Source organism: Podarcis melisellensis (genome assembly GCF_964234715.1).
Source record: "Podarcis melisellensis genome assembly, chromosome: 4".
Classification (NCBI taxonomy): Eukaryota; Metazoa; Chordata; class Lepidosauria; order Squamata; family Lacertidae; genus Podarcis; species Podarcis melisellensis.
Window position 1 is genome coordinate 88176851 of NC_138531.1, and position 19272 is coordinate 88196122.

Here is a 19272-nt window from a genome sequence, read left to right on the forward strand (position 1 = left end):
CCTGTCATCAGTGACTGACTGGTGGCAGTTCCAGTGTTAGACGCTTTAGGTTACAGACTCCGCTAACCCAGAAATAGTACCTCGGGTTAAGAACTTTGCTTCAGGATGAGAACAGAAATCATGCAGCAGGAGGCCCCTGTTAGCTAAAGTGGTGCTTCAGGTTAAGAACAGACCTCCAGAACGAATTAACTCGAGGTACCACTGTATCCAAAAGGTGGGATGGGAGCTGTTCTTAAAAGTGGTTGGTGCTTGCATATACAGTGGTACCTCACAAGACAAAATTAATTCGTTCTGCGAGTTTTTTCGTCTTGTGAATTTTTCCTCTTCTTGCAAAGCACGGATTCCCAAAGTCTTCAAAAACCTCAAAAAAGGCTACCACACCGCCTCTTCAAGCAATGCACCCTCAGTATTAACGGTTTTAAGAAAAAGGAAACAAACTTGCAAGACGTCTTGCGAAGCAAGCCCATAGGGAAATTCATCTTGCGAAGCAACTCAAAAAACGAAATACTCTTTCGTCTTGCGAGTTTTTCGTCTTACGAGGTACCACTGTAGTTGCTTTTGGGTTAAAGCCCCATTTCATGTGCTGGTCATTACACACTGAAAGCCCAAAGTGAATTAGAAGATAGTTTAAAGGAACTACCACCTCCCCTTTAGTTACAACTGTGACTCTCATTGTTCTGCCAACGACTTTTAACTTTCTGGTGGTGGTTTAACAAAACAAAATGCACTAAATTAATGCAATATGTTTTAAGTTTCATAGTCCTCTTTTAAAAGTAAGATAAAGTATTTCCATTGCTAAAACAAACTCAATACCTAGATGTTAAAATTTTATTATAAATAACAAAGTGATACAAAAGCGGGGGGGGGGGGGGGAGATGTGAAGTTTTTTAAAAAAACATTCCTTGATTTAAAAAGTCATAATTGTAGAAAATATGGCAATTCACCCTATACAGCTTTGGCCATATTGGCAAATTATCCGAATTGAATGTAATATATATAAGGCTGGCACATCATATATTTACAAAGGTGACCTTGAGTCGTTTTTTTACTTTGCAGCGAAGAATTAGTCCACCTGGAAGTCCCTTCTGAAGCACATTATTTTTTCGCTGTTTTTCTGGCTCTTAGGTTTTCCAATGTTTTCTGTATTGAGATGGGAGGAAAAGTCAACTGTCAAGTTAGGGAGAGTCAGCAAATAAGATGCACATAACCCACTCAATGGGTTTCAAGGATAATCAATGGGCTCTTTTCCCTAATAAATAGCTCTAGAATATTTCTCATTTTTAACTTAAAAGTCATACATATGCTTGCAAAAATCTTAAGATTTCACAGAATAATAATGTAGCAGCAGCTGATTTTCATTTCGGTGCATACAGCTTAGGCCCTAAATATCTTCTTCCCTATGGACCTGCCCATCTGTTCCATGGGGCCCTCTTGACTGCCACATTTTGTACATGTCAACATGGGAATGAGCATTCTTGAGGCAGGTGCCCTGACTGTGGAACTCCCTTTCTCTTTGAATACAGCTGAGTTTTCAGCATCAACTGAAGACCCTCCCAATTGTTCAGGCCATTGTGAGCTCTGCTGATTTTGCTGTTATGATTATTTTAAACGCTGTTTGCATTTTCTGCTGTCATGCACTCTGGGATTACTCCTGCAATAAGCAGGTAAGAAATACCTGCTGAATGGTTTCTCTATTCACTCTTCAGGACTCCCCAGGCTACACCCCAATGTCCTTTTGCCATGATGGAGGGGAGTGCAGGGTATAATTCTTGTTTGGCAATAATGTAGGCTACTGTACAAAGGCAACCTATTGCTCCACCCACTTCTTGCCCTGCTTACCACCGATATTTCCCTCCCTCCTCCCCCAAGGTTGTCCATGAGAGAATGCATGCCTCAGGTTGAAAAAACCCTGCTTCCAAACCACATGGAGTTTGCAAGCATTTTACCTTTTGAAATGCCTTTGCTCTTTCCCGGTTTTTGGCATAGTTTTCTCGTCGCTCTCTCTCCTGCTTTCTGGTTTTCACTTCAGCTAGATTATTATACAACCTGCCCAAAGGTTTGAAAAAGTGCACATTAGCAGTGGACTGCCCAAAACACTCTCCAGAAGTGGGATTAGACAATAAAATAGTAAGATTCACTGTTTATGAATAATGAGGCACTTTTATGAATAATGAGGGGCTTTAAGACAGCTCTTGTTTCAGTCTGAAATGGGAGCATGAGGCTTTTCAAGTCTCCAGACCTTCCCATTTTAAATTTCCAAGGCACAGCTTAAAAGGGGAGGTGGTTGGAGACTTGCAACGCCATGTCTTTGACAGATGGGCAACCTCTCCCACCTGTGACTGACAGCTGAGGATTGTTGCTACGTTGGGAAGTGCAAGAGTCTTCCAACCAACTTGGATGTTTTTCGAATGCACCCCATGTACCTACGGGACCGCCTCTCCTGGTATGCCCCACAGAGAAATTTACGGTCTGCAAATAAAAACATCCTAAAGATCCCAGGCCACAGAGAAGTTAGGCTGGCCTCAACTAGAGCCAGGGCTTTCTCGGCCGCGGCTCCAATCTGGTGGAACGCTCTGTCACAAGAGACTAGGGCCCTGCAGGACTTGACATCTTTCCGCAGGGCCTGCAAGACAGAGCTGTTCCACCAGGCCTTTGGTCAGGGCACAGCCTGACCCCCTCCTCTGGCAATCTGCCCAGAATTTTGCTTGATGGTTGCCATTAATTTGATCTTAATTTGATTTTAATTAATTTTATAATGAATGTTTTTAGAATGTTGGACTATTTTGATTGTTGTTAGCCGCCCTGAGCCCAGCTTCGGCTGGGGAGGGCAGGATATAAATAAAATTAATAATAATAATAATAATAATAATAATAATAATAATAATAATATGTTTTTGTTTTAAGGAGGAGAGGGGGAAATCCATCTATTTCTCAAAGTAAAAGGCAGGCCTTCTTCAAGCAAAAATCAAGTAGCCTGATCAGCTAAACTAGTTCGGTTTCTGCCCAAAATGGCTCCCACAATACCTTGAAGTGCGTTGGTACATCTGTGCTTCTGCTGCCTTCCTGTCCTCTGTGGAACACACTTTAAAGTCTTCTACTTTCTTCAAATGAGCAGCTGCTGCACCTTGGAGTTAATCAGAACACACTAAGTTTAACAAAGTTCATGAGACCACATACAATAAGCAGTGTTTTTCCCAGAGCAACTATATATTTTTTATTCACAATGGAATAGGAAATGGACTGCTTGAATTTTAACCACTGTGGAAGGCATAACAACAGCATGCTGGATCTGACCAATGGCCCATCTAAATCCAACATCATGTTCTCCTAGCAGCTGATCAAATGCCCATGGGAAGCAATAACACTCTCCCCAGGAACTGATAAACTGTTCTATAAGGACCCAGGGTGAGCGGTATACTTTGTAAAGCATCTCTGAAGTGGTTGAGTATTTCAAGGGGAAAAGGGCCCTTAATAACAATAACTAGGAGAAGAAAACATATCGGCCTATTCCATTCCTTGCTTGTTATCTCTGTCCCCCGTTCTAAAGCTCTGAATGGCTTGCTAATATAATTACCAGGAGGCGACAAGTTCTCTCTTGGTTTATGAAGATGTACTTCTTTCTCTTGAGATCCCTGAGCTGGAGGCTTTTCAGAACTTCGCTTTCTATTTTTGATCTTCTCTACTCTTTTACAGGATCTCTCAATGAAATCTTTCTTCCGCCTGAAAAACGCTTCCTGCAAGCTCTCGGTGACGGACGTGAACTCTGGCTGCAGTGCTGTAGGGGAGGGAAGGTGAAACCTCTACTCAGGAAGTTATTTGAGAGACCTTATTTCATTTACCATACATCATGTGGGAGTACGGTTTTTAGTACATATCCACGACAGCTTTTAAACTTTCACAGATCTAATTATTGTATCTCGGCTTATTGAAGAAGAAAATAATTAAACTGAAACATTAAGAGGCCCATTGGTGAGCATAAGCCATGCCTTTCAGACACACACAACAATGAAGGGCAAAACACATGTTTTCTCACCAACCAGTTTCTACAGATGGGAAGAAAATGCAACCAAAGGAGCCAAAAGTATGTAGATTTCTAGACTGGGATATAATCAGTTAATTCAGAATGCACTAAAAACAATGTTTTATTGCCCACAAGAAGGCGAGAACATGTCGAATAAAGGCTTTGCAGAGGACAGCTCTGTGCCTTTCGGGTCTTGACATGGCCTAGAAGGATGCTCTCCTGAAAAGATGGATAAATCATTAGCTAAGCATCCATCATTCTTTTCCTGACGTAAGCTGATACGCTGCCTCAGCTCTTGTCCTTTTGCTGAAACTACTGCACACCTACCTTCTTGTTTGGAGCTTTGACAAGAATCCTCTTGGGTGCTGCAAGCTGCTATTGGATAGTCAGGCTGAGAGCAAATGGAGTTGTCCACTTCTGAATTTAAAGGTAAAAATTCTCTGCTCTGCTAAGAGAGTAAAATTGGCTGTAATAAGTAACGTGATGATCGTAAACTTTTGTCACTTCATTACGAGGAATAAAGTACTGCTACAAAAGGAACTGCAAAAATTTAAAAACCAAATCGAAGTAGAAATTGTGTTTTAAATTGGAATTCAGGGGATTTGAGATACGAATTTGATCTCAAGCAGTGCGATGATTCTTAACACAAAGGACTCCAAGCATGTACAGAACAGCATAAGAAGCCACAAGAAGCCCCAGTTGATGTCGCTTTCCGGTGGCTTGGCTGTAGGAAAAAACTTACTGGGGGAACCTATAAACAACATAAACATTGTGTGTACTGGACACTGTATAGCAAAGGCTCAAAGGGTGGAATAGACACACAAGCACAGGAAGGTGCAAAGAGATGGAATTTGTCAAAGCAGCTTAACTCCCACAAACAGCAAAAGTATGGAAGGCTTGAATGCCCCTTCAAAGGATTCTCATAGATCCATACTGAATAGGTGGGAATGACTACTCCTCCCCTCGCTCCGTCATTCCAATCTGTTGTTTAATTTTAATGAAGTCCCCCTAAGGAATAGCAGTGCCGGAATCTGTGGCCCAACTTCTCACACTCCCACAGCTGGCCACATACACACAACTGTGCAAAAGTAGTGCATGCTCTAGTTATCTCCCACTTGGACTACTACAATGCGCTCTATGTGGGGCTACCTTTGAAGGTGGCCCGGAAACTACAACTAATCCAGAATGCAGCAGCTAGACTGGTGACTGGGAGCGGCCGCCAAGACCATATAACACAGGTCCTGAAAGACCTACATTGGCTCCCAGTACGTTTCGGAGTACAATTCAAAGTGTTGGTGCTGAACTTTAAAGCCCTAAACGGCCTCGATCCTATATACCTGAAGAAGCATCTCCATTCTTCAGCCCAGACACTGAGATCCAGTGCCGAGGACCTTCTGGCAGTTCCCTCACTGTGACATGTGAGATCTCAGTAGTGGCGCCTGCCCTGTGGAACGCCCTCCCATCAGATGTCAAGGAAGTAAACAACTACCTGACTTTTAGAAGACATCTGAAGGCAACCCTGTTTAGGGAAGTTTTTAATGTTTAATGCTGTATTGTGTTTTTAATATTTGGTTGGGAGCCACCCAGAGTGGCTGGGGAAACCCAGCCAGATGGGCGGGGTATAAATAAAAATTATTATATTATTACTACTATAAAAGGATCTCTGTGCACTCGTCCACGGGTTGTTGCTGGGCTGGTGAGAAACGTCCAAAGAAGGAGAGAGGTTAAGCTCAAAGAAGTTGCTAAACAGGACAAGAACACACCTATGCAATCATGCACACACTTAAAACCCAATAGGCTAAAGATTTCTCTAGCACACTCCCTCTCTCTTCCATCATACATCTTTATTATAAAGCACATTTGTTCCTAAGTTATGCTAGGTGTGTGCTCAGATTGCACATATTTCCACACCCTTCTTAAAGTTCAGTTTAGTAGCTAGGATCTTGTTAAACCTAAATATCTGAAAGACTGTCTCCTTCCCTACAGACCCTCCTGGTTGTCAAGGTCAGCAGAGGGGGCTCTTGGTAGTTCCACCTCATTCAGAAGTTTGGATGCGGTGGCCAAAAAGAGGAGAGGACAGTCTCTGTGGCAGCTGTGGAATTCCACCCCCACCGAGGTGCTTCTGGCTTCTTTATTATACAGCTTTTGGCAAATGCAGAAGACACACCTCTTGACCCCGGCTTTCAACACCTGAGACAGGTGGTTCAGGACACATCTCTGAATGTAATATGTTTTAACTGTTTTTAATTCTGAACTTTAAAATGTTGTAACCCACCCTGGGACCTGTTGAGGAAGGGCAGGCAATCGGTTTGTTAATAAATAAATAAATAAATAAATAAATAAATAAATAAATAAATGCTGCAAATTCAAACTATGCTGTGATTTAAATTTCACGGATTATCCCTTTCTGCAAACCAGTAAAGACAACAATACCCTCACCCACAGAAAATGGGTCTATTGGGGAGGGGGAAGAACCAAAATGTTTACCATGGGACAGCTTATTGCTTCAGAATGATCAACGTAAGACAAGTTTTCGGTTTCCTCCTTTCTGCTCTCTGCTTGTCCAAAGAATTCCAAATCTGATTCTGAAATGCTGATGTCATTGGAGCTTATTAGAGTCAACTCGGGTTCTTCCATAATCCCTTGCCCTGTATGTGATTCCTAGAAATTAAAATGACAGAATGCTATGTTTTGGATGTGCATGATTTAACATAATTTGCACAGACATCACACATACCAGTATTGTTGCACACATACTTGAGATGCCAAGCTACCTTGACATTTAGCTCAATATTCCTTTACACCTGTTGAAAATTCAAAAACCCCAATGGAAGCTTAGGTGCCTCAGATGACATTTCAGAAGGCTCACAGGTAAACCGCAGACCTTGTGCTGGCTCTCTGCGATTTAGGTCAATGCTCTACTTTCATCAATATGCTAAGAAAGGCATGATTTGGACAGTTTCAGACTAAGCCCCAACTTGATACCACATGCTACTTCATAGTTTTAGTTCACTCACCCAGACTGGTACGTTTCTTGACAAAGAGGAACGTGAACTTTCAGCCTGCGTGGCAGTCAAATTTGGTTGCTGAAATGCATCTGGCACTCTGCCAGTTTGCTGCACCGAATTTTGCACAGGGCTCACTGAGATCTTAGAGTTCATTTCTGGAGTCAAACTCGGCATCGTCTCTGTTATTAGAGGACTCTGATCTCCCACAGTTTGCAAAGTACACTGAGAGAGATCAATTTCTAAATCCTCATTTATAGCTGCCTTTTCTGTAACTGTATTACACTTGCTGTCGGTTGATGCAGTGGGTAATTCGGCAAAATACAGGCTCTCTTCTTTTGTTGACGTCTCTTCTTTCTCCGACTCTGTGATCCCAAGAGCACTATTTCTTTTTCCATTATCCGGAACTAGCTGATAAAATGAGCCTCCATCTTCTGCTAGGCTTGGACTACGGAAATTTTCAATGGAAGAATAAAGGGTGGTGATCTCCTCATTTCCCTGCTCCTCACACTGTGTGCTCTCAGGTGCAATATAGATACTGCTCCCATTAGTTTTACTCATTTCAAGGTTTCGTTCGGACTCCGCGCTGAAGGATCCATACTTATCACCACTCTGTGGAAACTCTCTTAAAGAAGATTGCAGAGGTAGGTGTTCAAACGATTCTTCGGCGCCTGGAATGGAGAAACAAAAACAAAAATTCTAACCGGGCTCAAAGCAGAACTGAATTTCAAGAAGAGGTGGGGTGATTTTTTTCCCCTTTCTTCGTTAGAAACACAGGATACTAATTGCAGCTTAGTACAATACTGTACATGATTTGCATGCAACAGATTGCAGGTTAAATCCTGGTGTTTCCAAGTAGGGCTGGGAAAGATTCCCGGAACCCCTGAAGAGCAGCTGCCTGTTAGTGTCAACAGTACTGAGCTATATGGGCATATGGTCTGACTTTGCATAAGCTCAGACTACTTGACTATACAGCCAAATACTGTCTACTCTGGCAGGTTGCGGGTTTCTAGGTTCTCAGGCACAGGCGTCTTTCACATCACCTATATCTTAACCTTTGACTAGAGATGCCAGAGACCGACTTTCTGACTAATTGCTGAATTATAAGGTAAATAGGTAAAAGGTAAAGGACCCCTGGACAGTTAAGTTCAGTCAAAGTTGCGGCTGTGGGGTTGCGGCGTTCATCTCACTTTCAGGCAGAGGGAGCCGGCGTTAGTCCACAGACAGCTTTCCAGGTGATATGGCCAGCATTACTAAACTGCTTCCAGTGCAACGGAACAGCCGTTTACCTTCCTGCCACAGTGGTACCTATTTATCTACTTACACTGGTGTGCTTTCAAACTGCTAGGTTGGCTGGGACAGAGCAACGGGAGCTCACCCCGTCGCGGGGATTCGAACTGCCGACCTTCCAATCAGCAAACCCAAGAGGCTCAGTGGTTTAGACCACAGCACCACCCACTGAGTTATAGCAGTTCCCTTATAAAGCTCTCTCTAATAATGAGAGAAGACTGTGCAGAAGCTGATTAGCCAGGCAGAGAGACTGTCTCTAAATGCCAGACGCCATTGTCCCGGAAGCTACAGAACATCAAAGGAGTTAACAACTAATCTTATCAAATGCTCATACCAGCATGCTAAGAATGTTTACCATTATTGTGTCTTTGGCACCAGATTTACTGAGAAAATCAATTAAGAGTTTCAGCCAAGTCAAAAGATTTCAAACCCAACTGAACCACTTATCCAAACTTAAAGGATTAATAGAAATAGACCACACTCTACTGAAAGAACCCCAACTTGATGATGGATTCTATTAACCAAGTATACACACCGTGGGAGTGGTGAGGAGTTGTTTTCCCACAACCGCACATACATATATCGCTTAGCGCTTCCAGCAAATGACTATTTGAAGAACGCTTTGGTTGCTCCAGCCATGTAAAGTAATACCTACTGCATACACAACCGGTATAGTAAAGAGAGAGACATTAGTTCAGTCTATGTTTATGAGTAGGGACGCGGGTGGCGCTGTGGGTTAAACCACAGAGCCTAGGACTTGCTGATCAGAAGGTCGGCAGTTCGAATCCCTGCAACGGGGTGAGCTCCTGTTGCTCAGTCCCAGCTCCTGCCAACCTAGCAGTCAAAGTGCAAATAGATAAATAGGTACCGCTCCGGCGGGAAGGTAAACGGTGTTTCTGTGCGCTGCTCTGGTTTGCCAGAAGTGGTTTAGTCATGCTGGCCACATGACCCAGAAGCTGTCTGCGGACAAACGCCGGCTCCCTCGGCCCATAGAACCCCAGAGTCGGTCACAACTGAACCTAATGGTCAGGGGTACCTTCACCTTTATGTTTATGAGTATCTCCAGGCTTAGTTATGCACATTGCACTTTAATTTATTGTTTAGTAGGTTTATGAGTTTATATACCCATTCTAGTAAAATTGTCCTTTATATTCATAAGCCAGTTTTTGGTGTTGCTGGTTTGTTGGATTCCATTAACCGGCAACCAGAACAGTTTCTGTCCTGTGAATTACCTTGACTCTGCTCCTTTGCCTCCTTGCCACTCTGTTGCGTTGGTGGAATATCACTGAGTTTTCCTGTACTGAGAAGAGAAAGGTTGTTGCTTCCTTCTTCCAAGCTGGAAGCTGTTAATTCGTGGCTCTTCAATAAAGTGGAATTCTGCGGACAGAGAGAGACCAAGTACATTATGAGAATTGAGAGATTCAAATTTTACTTTCAAGTAATATATCTGTTAAATGACAAGCCAACTGATAACATCCACTGTGGAATCTTACATGGCTATGCAGTAATCTGAAGATAATTCCCATTCCCACAGAAGAAGGCCATGTGAAGACCTAACCTCTAGGGGTAAGGTGTGCTAAAGCTTGTCACCCACCAGGTAAGGAGGAAAAAAATCTCCTGGACTTGCCCCTACTTCCCCTGAATTTTGTAAGATTACAAACTGCTTCAACACTATAAATACCAGAAATGGTTTTATGTGAAAATAACAGTAATCAGTTCTAAACTGTAATAACCCGTGATGTGTAGGAATAAACACTTTTAAAAATACCTTGCTTAGGTTCTTGCTGTTCTGAGAAAAGGTTGAGAGCGTATCAAAGTCAGGTCTTGGTTCCAAAGGCTTAAAAAGCTCACGGTGGAAATTTGGAAAACTTCTCTCAAGGTCAGTAGTATCGACTGCTAGATCTTAAAAAAACAAAAACGAAAGGTTAAAAGGAAAATCGACTGTTGCCAAAACAGTATGCTTCACATCACACATCAAACACACTGGCAAAGAGGCAGCATGTGCATTTAAAAATAAAACAGCTAAACACTCTTTAATGCTTTCACATCTTCAAAGATGGTCTTCTGAGATAATCTCCACTCAATCCAGCAGTCTCAACATTTAAAAGGTTGTACCAAATGGTCACAATCATTTAAAAATACAGTGGTACCTCTGGTTAAGTACTCAATTCGTTCTGGAGGTCTGTTCTTAACCTGAAGCACTACTTTAGCTAATGGGGCCTCCTGCTGCTGCTGCACCGCCGGAGCATGATTTCTGTTCTCACCCTGAAGCAAAGTTCTTAACCAGAGGTACTATTTCTGGGTTAGCAGAGTCTGTAACCTGAAGCGCATGTAACCTGAAGCGTATGTAACCTGAGGTACCACGATATGTATTAATTTACCATACGTTTAAAACGCCCTTAATCCTGTAGGACCCCAAGGCATGGTTATTAAAACTCTTAACACCCCAAACTATACAGCAGGAATGGGAACCTGTGACCCTTCAGATGATGTTGGGAGTACAAACACTCATCACACCACTGGCTGTCAATCATGCTGGGCGGGGCTGCTGGGAGTTCTAGTCCAACTTTATCTGCAGGACCACAGGTTCCACATTCTGCTATACAGCAAAAACATTTCCATCAGTACACAGCAGCAACAGCCGTAATACTCAACCCTATGCAATCTCTCAAAGGCCTGAATTTAAAAAATGTGTCTTAAGTTGTCAACAAGGAAGACAGCCATACTTCCAGGAGACAGAGTGCCATAACCAACCAGTAAGCCCGTATAGGGGTTATAGTCATTGGCAAGACTCGAAACAGGGCTTTCCCCACAACTCTCAAGGCTCCAAGTCACAAGGTGTAAAGACTAAGGAGAATCAAACAGGTCAGCATCTCATCCCACCCGTTTCTCCCAATCAGGGTGACCAAGGTGGTTTTCTGCGCCAAACCCAGAACTGAAGCCAGATTGAAATGGGTATAGAGAGATGCATTTTTAGTATAGCTACAAAACTGTTGACCAACAATACAAACCGCAACAAGAATGGGAAATCCAAAAAGGAACTAGAAGCTGAAGAGGGTGGGGAGGTTATATCAAAAAAGAGGTTGATTGAATCAACATGTTGCAGACTCTACTGGTCTTTGTTCTGTGAAATTCAGATATACCTCCTATTTCTCATGCTATCAAGCTATGGTATAGTATTATGACCTTAGCCGTGCCCCTTTGTCCAGCCCTATAAAGAAGAATACGTTGCGCACAAAATTAAGTTTTTAAAAAAATACAAATTCATTCCCTCTGAATACTTCTGAATTTGCTGTTTTTCACCTTCTACTAACATTACCATGGGAAGAGACGTTGCTTAAAGATGACCAGCTGAAATCTCTTGTATATTTGTCTATGATCTGTTGAATTTTACGTCGATCCGAGTGCAACATTTCTCCAAACAGATGGGAGCCAGGAGCTTCTGAAGGATCATCCTGTTTACACAGCAGAGAAACTGAAGGACCCCAAGCAGTATTTGCTTTCTCTTTGAAAGGAGAACTGAAATGACCCGGTTGTTTCCTGCCTGAATGTGACTCTGCAAGACATAGCACAACCATGCTCAACTTCATAAAAAATTCCATGCAAATCAAGAAAATAAATGGTTCGATCCATAATTAAGAGCGCTGTGTAACTTATTCAGACTACTCCACAGCACACTTTCATGTCGGACACAGCCATGTAAAATAAACAGAAAAACCCAGTCTATTGTATTACAGTTTGTAAGAAAATGCACCTGTATTGGCAAGACTTCCGTCAGGATTGGAATTGGCCATGAAGCTGGTAGCAGAAAGTGAAGATGAAGCGAAATAGCCACATGCTACCTGTTGTGTAGATGTCTGTGGACTTAATGAAGAAGGGCACCATTCTGTAGAAAGTGTTACCTAAGGCAATAATACATATGAAATATAACGATTATGAGTTCCAGAACCCCAAGTGCTCGGAATTGCAACACATTTTGTTCTGAGCTCAGGTCAAGTGTAAAAACCTCCATGTATTCAATTGTCAGTACACATCAGGCTCATCATTGCTCAGTAAAGTCTCTCTGTCTCTCTCTCATTCATTCATTCACTCACTCAAATTCCACTCACTCATTCACTCGTTCCATTCACGCATTCATCCAACAGTAACCATACATCACAAATCACCATGCTCTCAATTCAGACTTGTATTGCTTCCCAGAACAGTTTACAAATCATGCACCACACAGACCAGCTGATCTTTTTGGCGCTCAGATTTGGCTAATTCTCATCACAGAGTCACCAAGTAAGAGGCTCTCAGAGGAAAAGTGAAGCAATGCAAGACACAGTCGTGCTTATTTACTAATGGAAAGTGGTTTGTGTCTTTTTCTAATGTTATACGGTATAAGAGATGTAAACGTCAGGTTTTTAAAATAAGTAATACTATTCAAAATATAATGCCTTGTTTTCCAGATTATTTTGTTAATAGTCAAGGACAATTAAATCAGAATTTTAACTCCACAAATGAGGGAGGCAGACTGCACAACTGGTGCTGTATTCAGCAGTGCTGCGTTCCATTTAGTATTTTGTTGCCAGAAAACTTTTGCAAAACAAAACTAGGTATAAAAGTTAAAGAAGAAGAGCGGAGCTTTTCAGAGCTCCCTAAAGCAAAACCAAGAATGAACAGCACTCACGTATGAATGCAAGTTTGTAATTAACAGTTCCAATTAATAATATTATTTTTTAAAAAAAACACACGAAGATTTGAATAAAGGAAGCAAGCTTGTTTAAAATAAATGCTGTGTATTACACGTTAAAACCCAGTGGTGACTAACCATACAATCAGGTCTAAATGAAGGATCAGGATACGTAGCTATTATCTTTCCAGTATCATCAGAGTTTGGTAAGCCTCGATCTCTAAGACGGAGTTCGCAGGAGTGGGCTGAACACACAAAAATAAAATAAATCAGAATGAGAAAGAGTAGGAAAACAGCAAACATTTATGAATCTGAACAGGTTTTATTCCATAAGCCATTCCCACTTCTTCATTTCTGCCCAGGTTTGCTTCCATTTATCAGAGAGTACATGCTCTGCTCCCATTTCATATGTTGCAATCTCAGCTGCACACAGAAGAGCACGTCCTTCATAGACTTTGTTTGGAAATGCCAGCTACTGCTCTGCAGTACAGGAGTGCTCTCAGGGACTTAGAATGATTCATACCAGGACAGAAAGAAAACCTAACTTATTCAGAGCTGAAAATGCTCTAATAACCATTTAATACATTATGGCGTTATCAGTTTGATTTTAGGGATGAAAATCAAGGTGCTGCTTTTGATAACAGGCCAATAAACAGCTTCGGCTCAACATGTTGGTGATCAGAAGTCCCCAAACTTTGGGGGCCTGGGGGCACATCTGGAAAACTAAGAAACTGCTGCCACTGTTGCAACATGGTCTGCTTTATGAGGAAGGAAGGACATGATATAAATTGGTTAAATAAATCAATAGAAACAAAAACAAACCCATTTTCCAGACGAACCCACCTCCTAAAACTGGACTAAACACTTACACATACCAAAGCAAATAAAACACAGATAACAAAACAGGCAACTCCATTTCCCCAAAAGAATGCCTCCCCACCCCCAAAAAATCTAAAAGGTGTTTTTTTAAAAAAACAAAACAAAACTTTATTTTTTTGACGGGGCAAGCGGACCTAAGAGGCACCAAGAGGGGTGATTGAAGAGCACGGTGTTGCCATCAGGTGTTCTGCTGGAGACCAAAGGAAGCTCTCAGCTATATTACCCATGCACTAAATTGAATCAACTTGTTATGGGAGCTATTATGTAATGGCCTCCCCTTGGAGCTTAGGGTTTCTTCAGATTCAGTGCCGTGGCACATTAGCTTTCCATGGATCTAATATAAAGCAGACACAATATTTGGCTTAAGCTAACATTATCATCATTAGGTTTGATGAGGCAGATTGCAAACCTGAGTCACACAAGCCACTGGCTTCCATCGCTGACTTCTCACACCATAATTCACTGAACTGGATCTCACTTTCATCAGAACTTGGTTCTTGGCCATCCGCAATAATTCTTAATAAATCTGTTTCTTCATGGAGATCTTCATCTAGACTGATGCTGGACTGCCACTTATGGGCCCTTGAAGCCTGGCAAGTATCCCCAGTAAGAGGTTCTCTGTAACCTGCAAGTGTCAATTGCCAATTGTTAGAAGTAAAACCAATACTTGGCTGAACTTTTAAAATACCTTATTTCAATTGGAAGATTTAAAAAAGGATCCCTTTTGAAAGCAGCTTGATTCTGCTGCTGTGCAGCCCGAACAGATTTTGTAGTGGCAATACCGTATTTTTGTAGGTTCCTTCTGCTCTAAGCACTACTTAATGAGAGGATATTGGATTTGTTCGCCAATCATTACCTAGGAATTATGCTCCGCAATTTCTGATAAGTCTAGGAAAGGTCAGAAGCTCTGGGATTTTACAGCAAGAGAGGATGAGCCATAGCATGTAAGAACTTCTGATCGACCCCACACTTTTACAATTTACCTGTAGAGGAAAGTCTGCCACTCCGTGGTGTGTCAAGTTCTGGTATAGCGCTAAGTTCATGCTGTTCCAAATCGAGCCCTAGCTTTATTTTTGACAAAGGCGGCTTTGAAAGTCTCCATGTCTGTTCTCTTCCCCAGGTGTCTTGAAATCGCTCTGTAAAGTAAAGGTAAGTTCAGGTGACCTGCAACTGATATAGCAGCTGGAACACTGAGCTACAAACTAAGAGATCCCCAGTTAACATTTCACTTCTACTCAGCCTGAGGCATGTCATTCTCTCGGCAATCCAAGGAAAACAATACTTACCTTTGTTCCATGGCTGGGAAATAAATACTATTACCCTACTAGGTAGGTGCCTGCAGGCATCAGGTTACACCTGGGATTCTGATCCCCATTTTTGAAAACCTGTGTTTCACTTAAGGCATGAAATAGGTCTGAGTAGCAGTCAGGCTTTCCTCTTTTAAAAAATGGGATCAGCCAGTTCATCCTAGAATCCCTGATGAAGAGTTCTGGAGAGCTGTGCAGTATATTTTGTTCCAAGTCTGAAAACAGATCAATTTGAAGGAAGAAGGGAACTCGAAACAGACACAAAAGCAGGTTAACTTGACATAACAAAAGGTGCTTACCGATCTGTTCATTTGGACGAACACTATGAAACAAAATGTCCTTTTCAGCATGACTGCTCATATCAGCGACGTGAACCATTTCTTGGTTGCTGTCTTTTGCTCCTAGTGTTGGCAGCAGACGGAAGTCATCAGTCTCTCGCTGCTCTGTCATATCTCTGCATGTGCTGGACTGTCCTGCCTATAAGTAGAAATTAAGAGTACCTAAACACAAGCATTTTTCCCCACTGTAAGGCATCACACACATCCAAGAGATGATTAGATATTTAGACCAATTCTATGGTTGCTTACTTATAAGTTCTACTGTGTTTAATGGGGTTTACTCCCAAGCAAATGCACACCAAACTGCAACCTATACATAGAACTGGAGCAGCCTTATTACTTCTACCCAGGAGTGTGTCTGCCAGAAAGAGGCTAGATCCTTTAACTAAATATTAAAAGTTTTGAATCTGGGATCTCCAAATTGCAAAGGATGCACTCCACCACTGAACTGCGCATGTCGCCTCTTTTCCAGGGACTTTCAGTTATGTTCACAGAGATGATTCAGAATAAAAAAGCTAAGATTAAAAAACGATTGCAAAAATGCTCTTCCGTTAATACACTGAAGAAGGGAGGAACATTTTCCTTTAAAACTGTGGCAAGAATAGAGCTAATGGGAAGTGTGTGGGTGAGAGAGAGAAGCAGAAATTTGTTCTGAGGCCTGAAATAACTTTGAAATGAAATTTCTCCCAAAGTTATGAGTGAAATACTTTCAAAAGCTGTGCTTTGAAAATATTGTTACAGCCAACTCACATTGCTGCCACAGTAGTTGTTTGAACAAAGGCATTTAAAATTTAATATGCCAAAATTATATGGTAAATTATACTCTTCACATACTTATAAACAGAAATATTTAGGATACATTTCAGTGCTTCCCAAAATATCACCCCCTAAAAAACAGACTTCATAATTTCCATAAATTGTAAATCTGTAGACAAGAGCTGACTGAAACGATGGCAACGAAAGTGCAGCTACTCAAAGTTTAGGAAAACAAATCAGAGAAAAGTTCTCATTCTGAATTAAACTGAAGAACAGTCAAAATGTTTTCACGCCATGTATTTAAAGCATACCTTTTTAATAAACTCCTTTAAAGCTTCCTGCTGCTGTTCCATTTGTTGTTTCAGCTGAGTATGCTTTTTCAGGAGCAAGTCCTCTTGTACCTTCTGCCGAGAAAGAAGAGCTTCCCTTTGCTTATCTAGCTGCTCTTGTAGTTCTTTCAAGTGTTCTTGCTGAGCTTGAATGCTCTCAGAGGAAGACATCATTCTGTCCCTTAATTCCACTATATCAGAATAGCCGGGAACGGATCCACTTCCATTTTTTAACGCGTAGGATTCCTGGGTCTTTCGACTCTCGCTAGAAACAAAGGAAAGCACAGACGAGAGGGGCTGCAAAGGAGGGAGGTTAGCTTGCTCCAAGGTTGTTCTTGTCCAACTTTCGGGAGGTTTGTGCTGGTGCTTTAAGGTTGCTGGCAGGAGAATCTTCTCCGCTGAAGGTGCATGAGACGTCAGTTTATCAGACCAGAGTGTTTCTGCAGACACAGAAGAGCTGCCCACAGGGAAAGTGAATGGGGCATGCTGTGTTTGAGCCACCGGCTGAGTTGTAACAGAAGTGTCCTGTGACTTAAGCGTTAATGATTCTGGAATGCTGTGAAATTCCAATGGCTGTGCTGAAGGTGTCTCCACTGCACCCGGTTCTTCTTTCTGCTGGTGTGAACCGTAAGCCTGTGTCAACTGAAAAAGCCTTTGGTCCTCCAGAGTACATACATGCCCGCTGCCCACATCAAACCGTTGTTCTGTTCCCCCCTGCTCTGATGATGGCACTGCCAACATCCAAGGTGGTTTTGAATGCTCAGCTGACTCTTGTACAGGAGCAGTCCCTAATGGCTGGTCTGCTGCTAGATGAACTCTCTGCAAACCACGATATCCTTGTAATTGTGATGGTGCGTCAGGGACAGAATCTTGCTGTGTACGTCTGTTAGCAGGACCTAAGAAGGATGCAGAAACTGAGCGGTATCTCTGTTTCAGCTTGTTCTGATACTCATGCAGACGCTTCCTGGCTTCTTCGACCGACTCTCTGTGCATCCTAAAAGAGACATATATTTATATATTTGAGCAGGTAACACTTTTCAGGAGCAGCACTGCCAAGATAGCATCAAACAGGTAGCCAGGAATCTCTTGTGTTGACAGAAAAATACCTGTTTTGGATTAGAAGGCGTTGCTGATAGTCGCGAATCATCTGTATATGATCGTCCTCTGTATGATCACCCTCTACAGAACTGCTGGCTGCCTGTGGCTCTATGGCTCTTTCAAGCTAAAGAGAAATTAAATGAAGAAAATATCAAGCACTGTGCAACAGGCAATCACTTGAATCAGTTCAGTGGGGAACAGTTAGTTTCTGTTTCAAAGCCAACAGCGGTCACAATATGACAGTATTTACTGAGGTGGATTTTCTTTTGAGCCATATGCTTTACATGTATGGTGTGGACCCACCCTTATAAATACATCCAAACTGGGGGTCATGATTTGTTTCATTCCAAACAAACCATGATCTTAAGCAAAGGCTTATGACTGGCTTATAAATCATGGTCTCTTTGAGCAGAATCAACCATTTCAAGGGAAGAACTGCGGTTTGTTGCTCCTGCTCATGAGGTGGCAGGAGTGATCTTCATTTTCACATGGAAGCATCATCTATGGCTTAGTATGATGTGAACAGCCACAGAATTAGCAAATCCAGCATTATGTCAGGCAAAACAACTTTTCTCCTTCACCTTATGTTGTACTTCCTGCTGCTGGTGTACAGAGGGGACCCTAATATCCACTTGTTCCGTTTGGGATTCTTGATCTTTCATTTCTTGCTCTTTTTTAAATTCCTGCTCCTGGTGCTGCATCTGAGCCTTCAGAAAATCAGCCTCCAGACGTTTTTTCTGCTGTTCAATTTGCTGAAGCAATGCCAACTGCTGTTGCTTTTGGTGCTCTATCTAGTCAAACGAATAGCAATTCCGTATGTCAGTTACAGAAGGAATCCATGGTACGCAATGAACCTCCCATTAAATAAATTCTTTCACAGAACAACATTTATCACAAGTATTAATTTGGATAAAATATAGAATCATAAAATAGATAGTCATCAAGAGATTCTTGTAATTAGTAAAAACTACACTGAATCCATGTAATTAAACTTTCTATGGAAACAACACTGAAAATAAATAATAACACCCATAACTTTACAATACAGCTTTGAATTGTATGATATTGCAATCGTATGTGATCACAGAAGTCTAAGAAAAGGAAGAGTGAAACCTAGAAATTAAATTGAAGTTAACTCGATATTTAAGACTGACTTCTATACATTCCGGGCATTGTGACTGTCACAAGTTTGAAACCATGCAAGTACAAGCTTACATTAGCAATTATTCTTGGCTGTCAGAAGGAAAGAAACGAGAGAACCCTATCAATTGTGTAGGTTTCCATTCCTCTCACCCCACAGAGTAGAGCAGGGATAGGAATCTCAGGAAGGGCAGGGGGGAGGCAGGCCACACACCCCTCCCAAACCATCCAATTGTGTGTTGTTGCCTTGCTGCAATGTGCCCTTGAACTCTGACAACTGCTTGCCTGGAGGATAGAGGTGCCTGTGTAGAAAACAGGGTACTTTACAAAGGTATATTTGCATTCATGGCTCAACCCACTTTTGCCTCTGACCCTGGAAGGCTGTCCAGAAGTGGAAACTCAGGCCAAAAAGGTTTCCCATCCCAGGTGTAGAG

General features: G+C 42.0%; 1 protein-coding gene across 6 annotated transcripts in view; it reads right to left on the bottom strand.

Moving 5' to 3' along the window:
* Positions 1-814: 814 nt before the first annotated feature.
* CEP295 (centrosomal protein 295) overlaps positions 815-19272 on the bottom strand; it is a 35253-nt gene continuing 16795 nt past the window's right edge. For 4 of the 6 annotated variants that reach the window (XM_081909512.1, XM_081909511.1, XM_081909513.1 and 1 more), the window contains 18 exons: positions 18280-18489; positions 17707-17822; positions 16583-17594; positions 15477-15654; positions 14854-15006; positions 14280-14495; positions 13130-13236; positions 12071-12218; positions 11636-11872; positions 10085-10218; positions 9549-9693; positions 7039-7697; positions 6509-6682; positions 4349-4469; positions 3575-3775; positions 3025-3124; positions 1947-2046; positions 815-1140 (listed from right to left, as the gene is read on the bottom strand). In XM_081909512.1, coding sequence (XP_081765638.1) covers positions 1096-1140; positions 1947-2046; positions 3025-3124; positions 3575-3775; positions 4349-4469; positions 6509-6682; positions 7039-7697; positions 9549-9693; positions 10085-10218; positions 11636-11872; positions 12071-12218; positions 13130-13236; positions 14280-14495; positions 14854-15006; positions 15477-15654; positions 16583-17594; positions 17707-17822; positions 18280-18489 — 4056 coding nt within the window. In that variant the 3' untranslated portion in view covers positions 815-1095. The remainder of the gene's footprint in view (positions 1141-1946; positions 2047-3024; positions 3125-3574; positions 3776-4348; positions 4470-6508; positions 6683-7038; positions 7698-9548; positions 9694-10084; positions 10219-11635; positions 11873-12070; positions 12219-13129; positions 13237-14279; positions 14496-14853; positions 15007-15476; positions 15655-16582; positions 17595-17706; positions 17823-18279; positions 18490-19272) is intronic. The other 2 variants (XM_081909515.1, XM_081909514.1) reach the window with 2 other exon arrangements.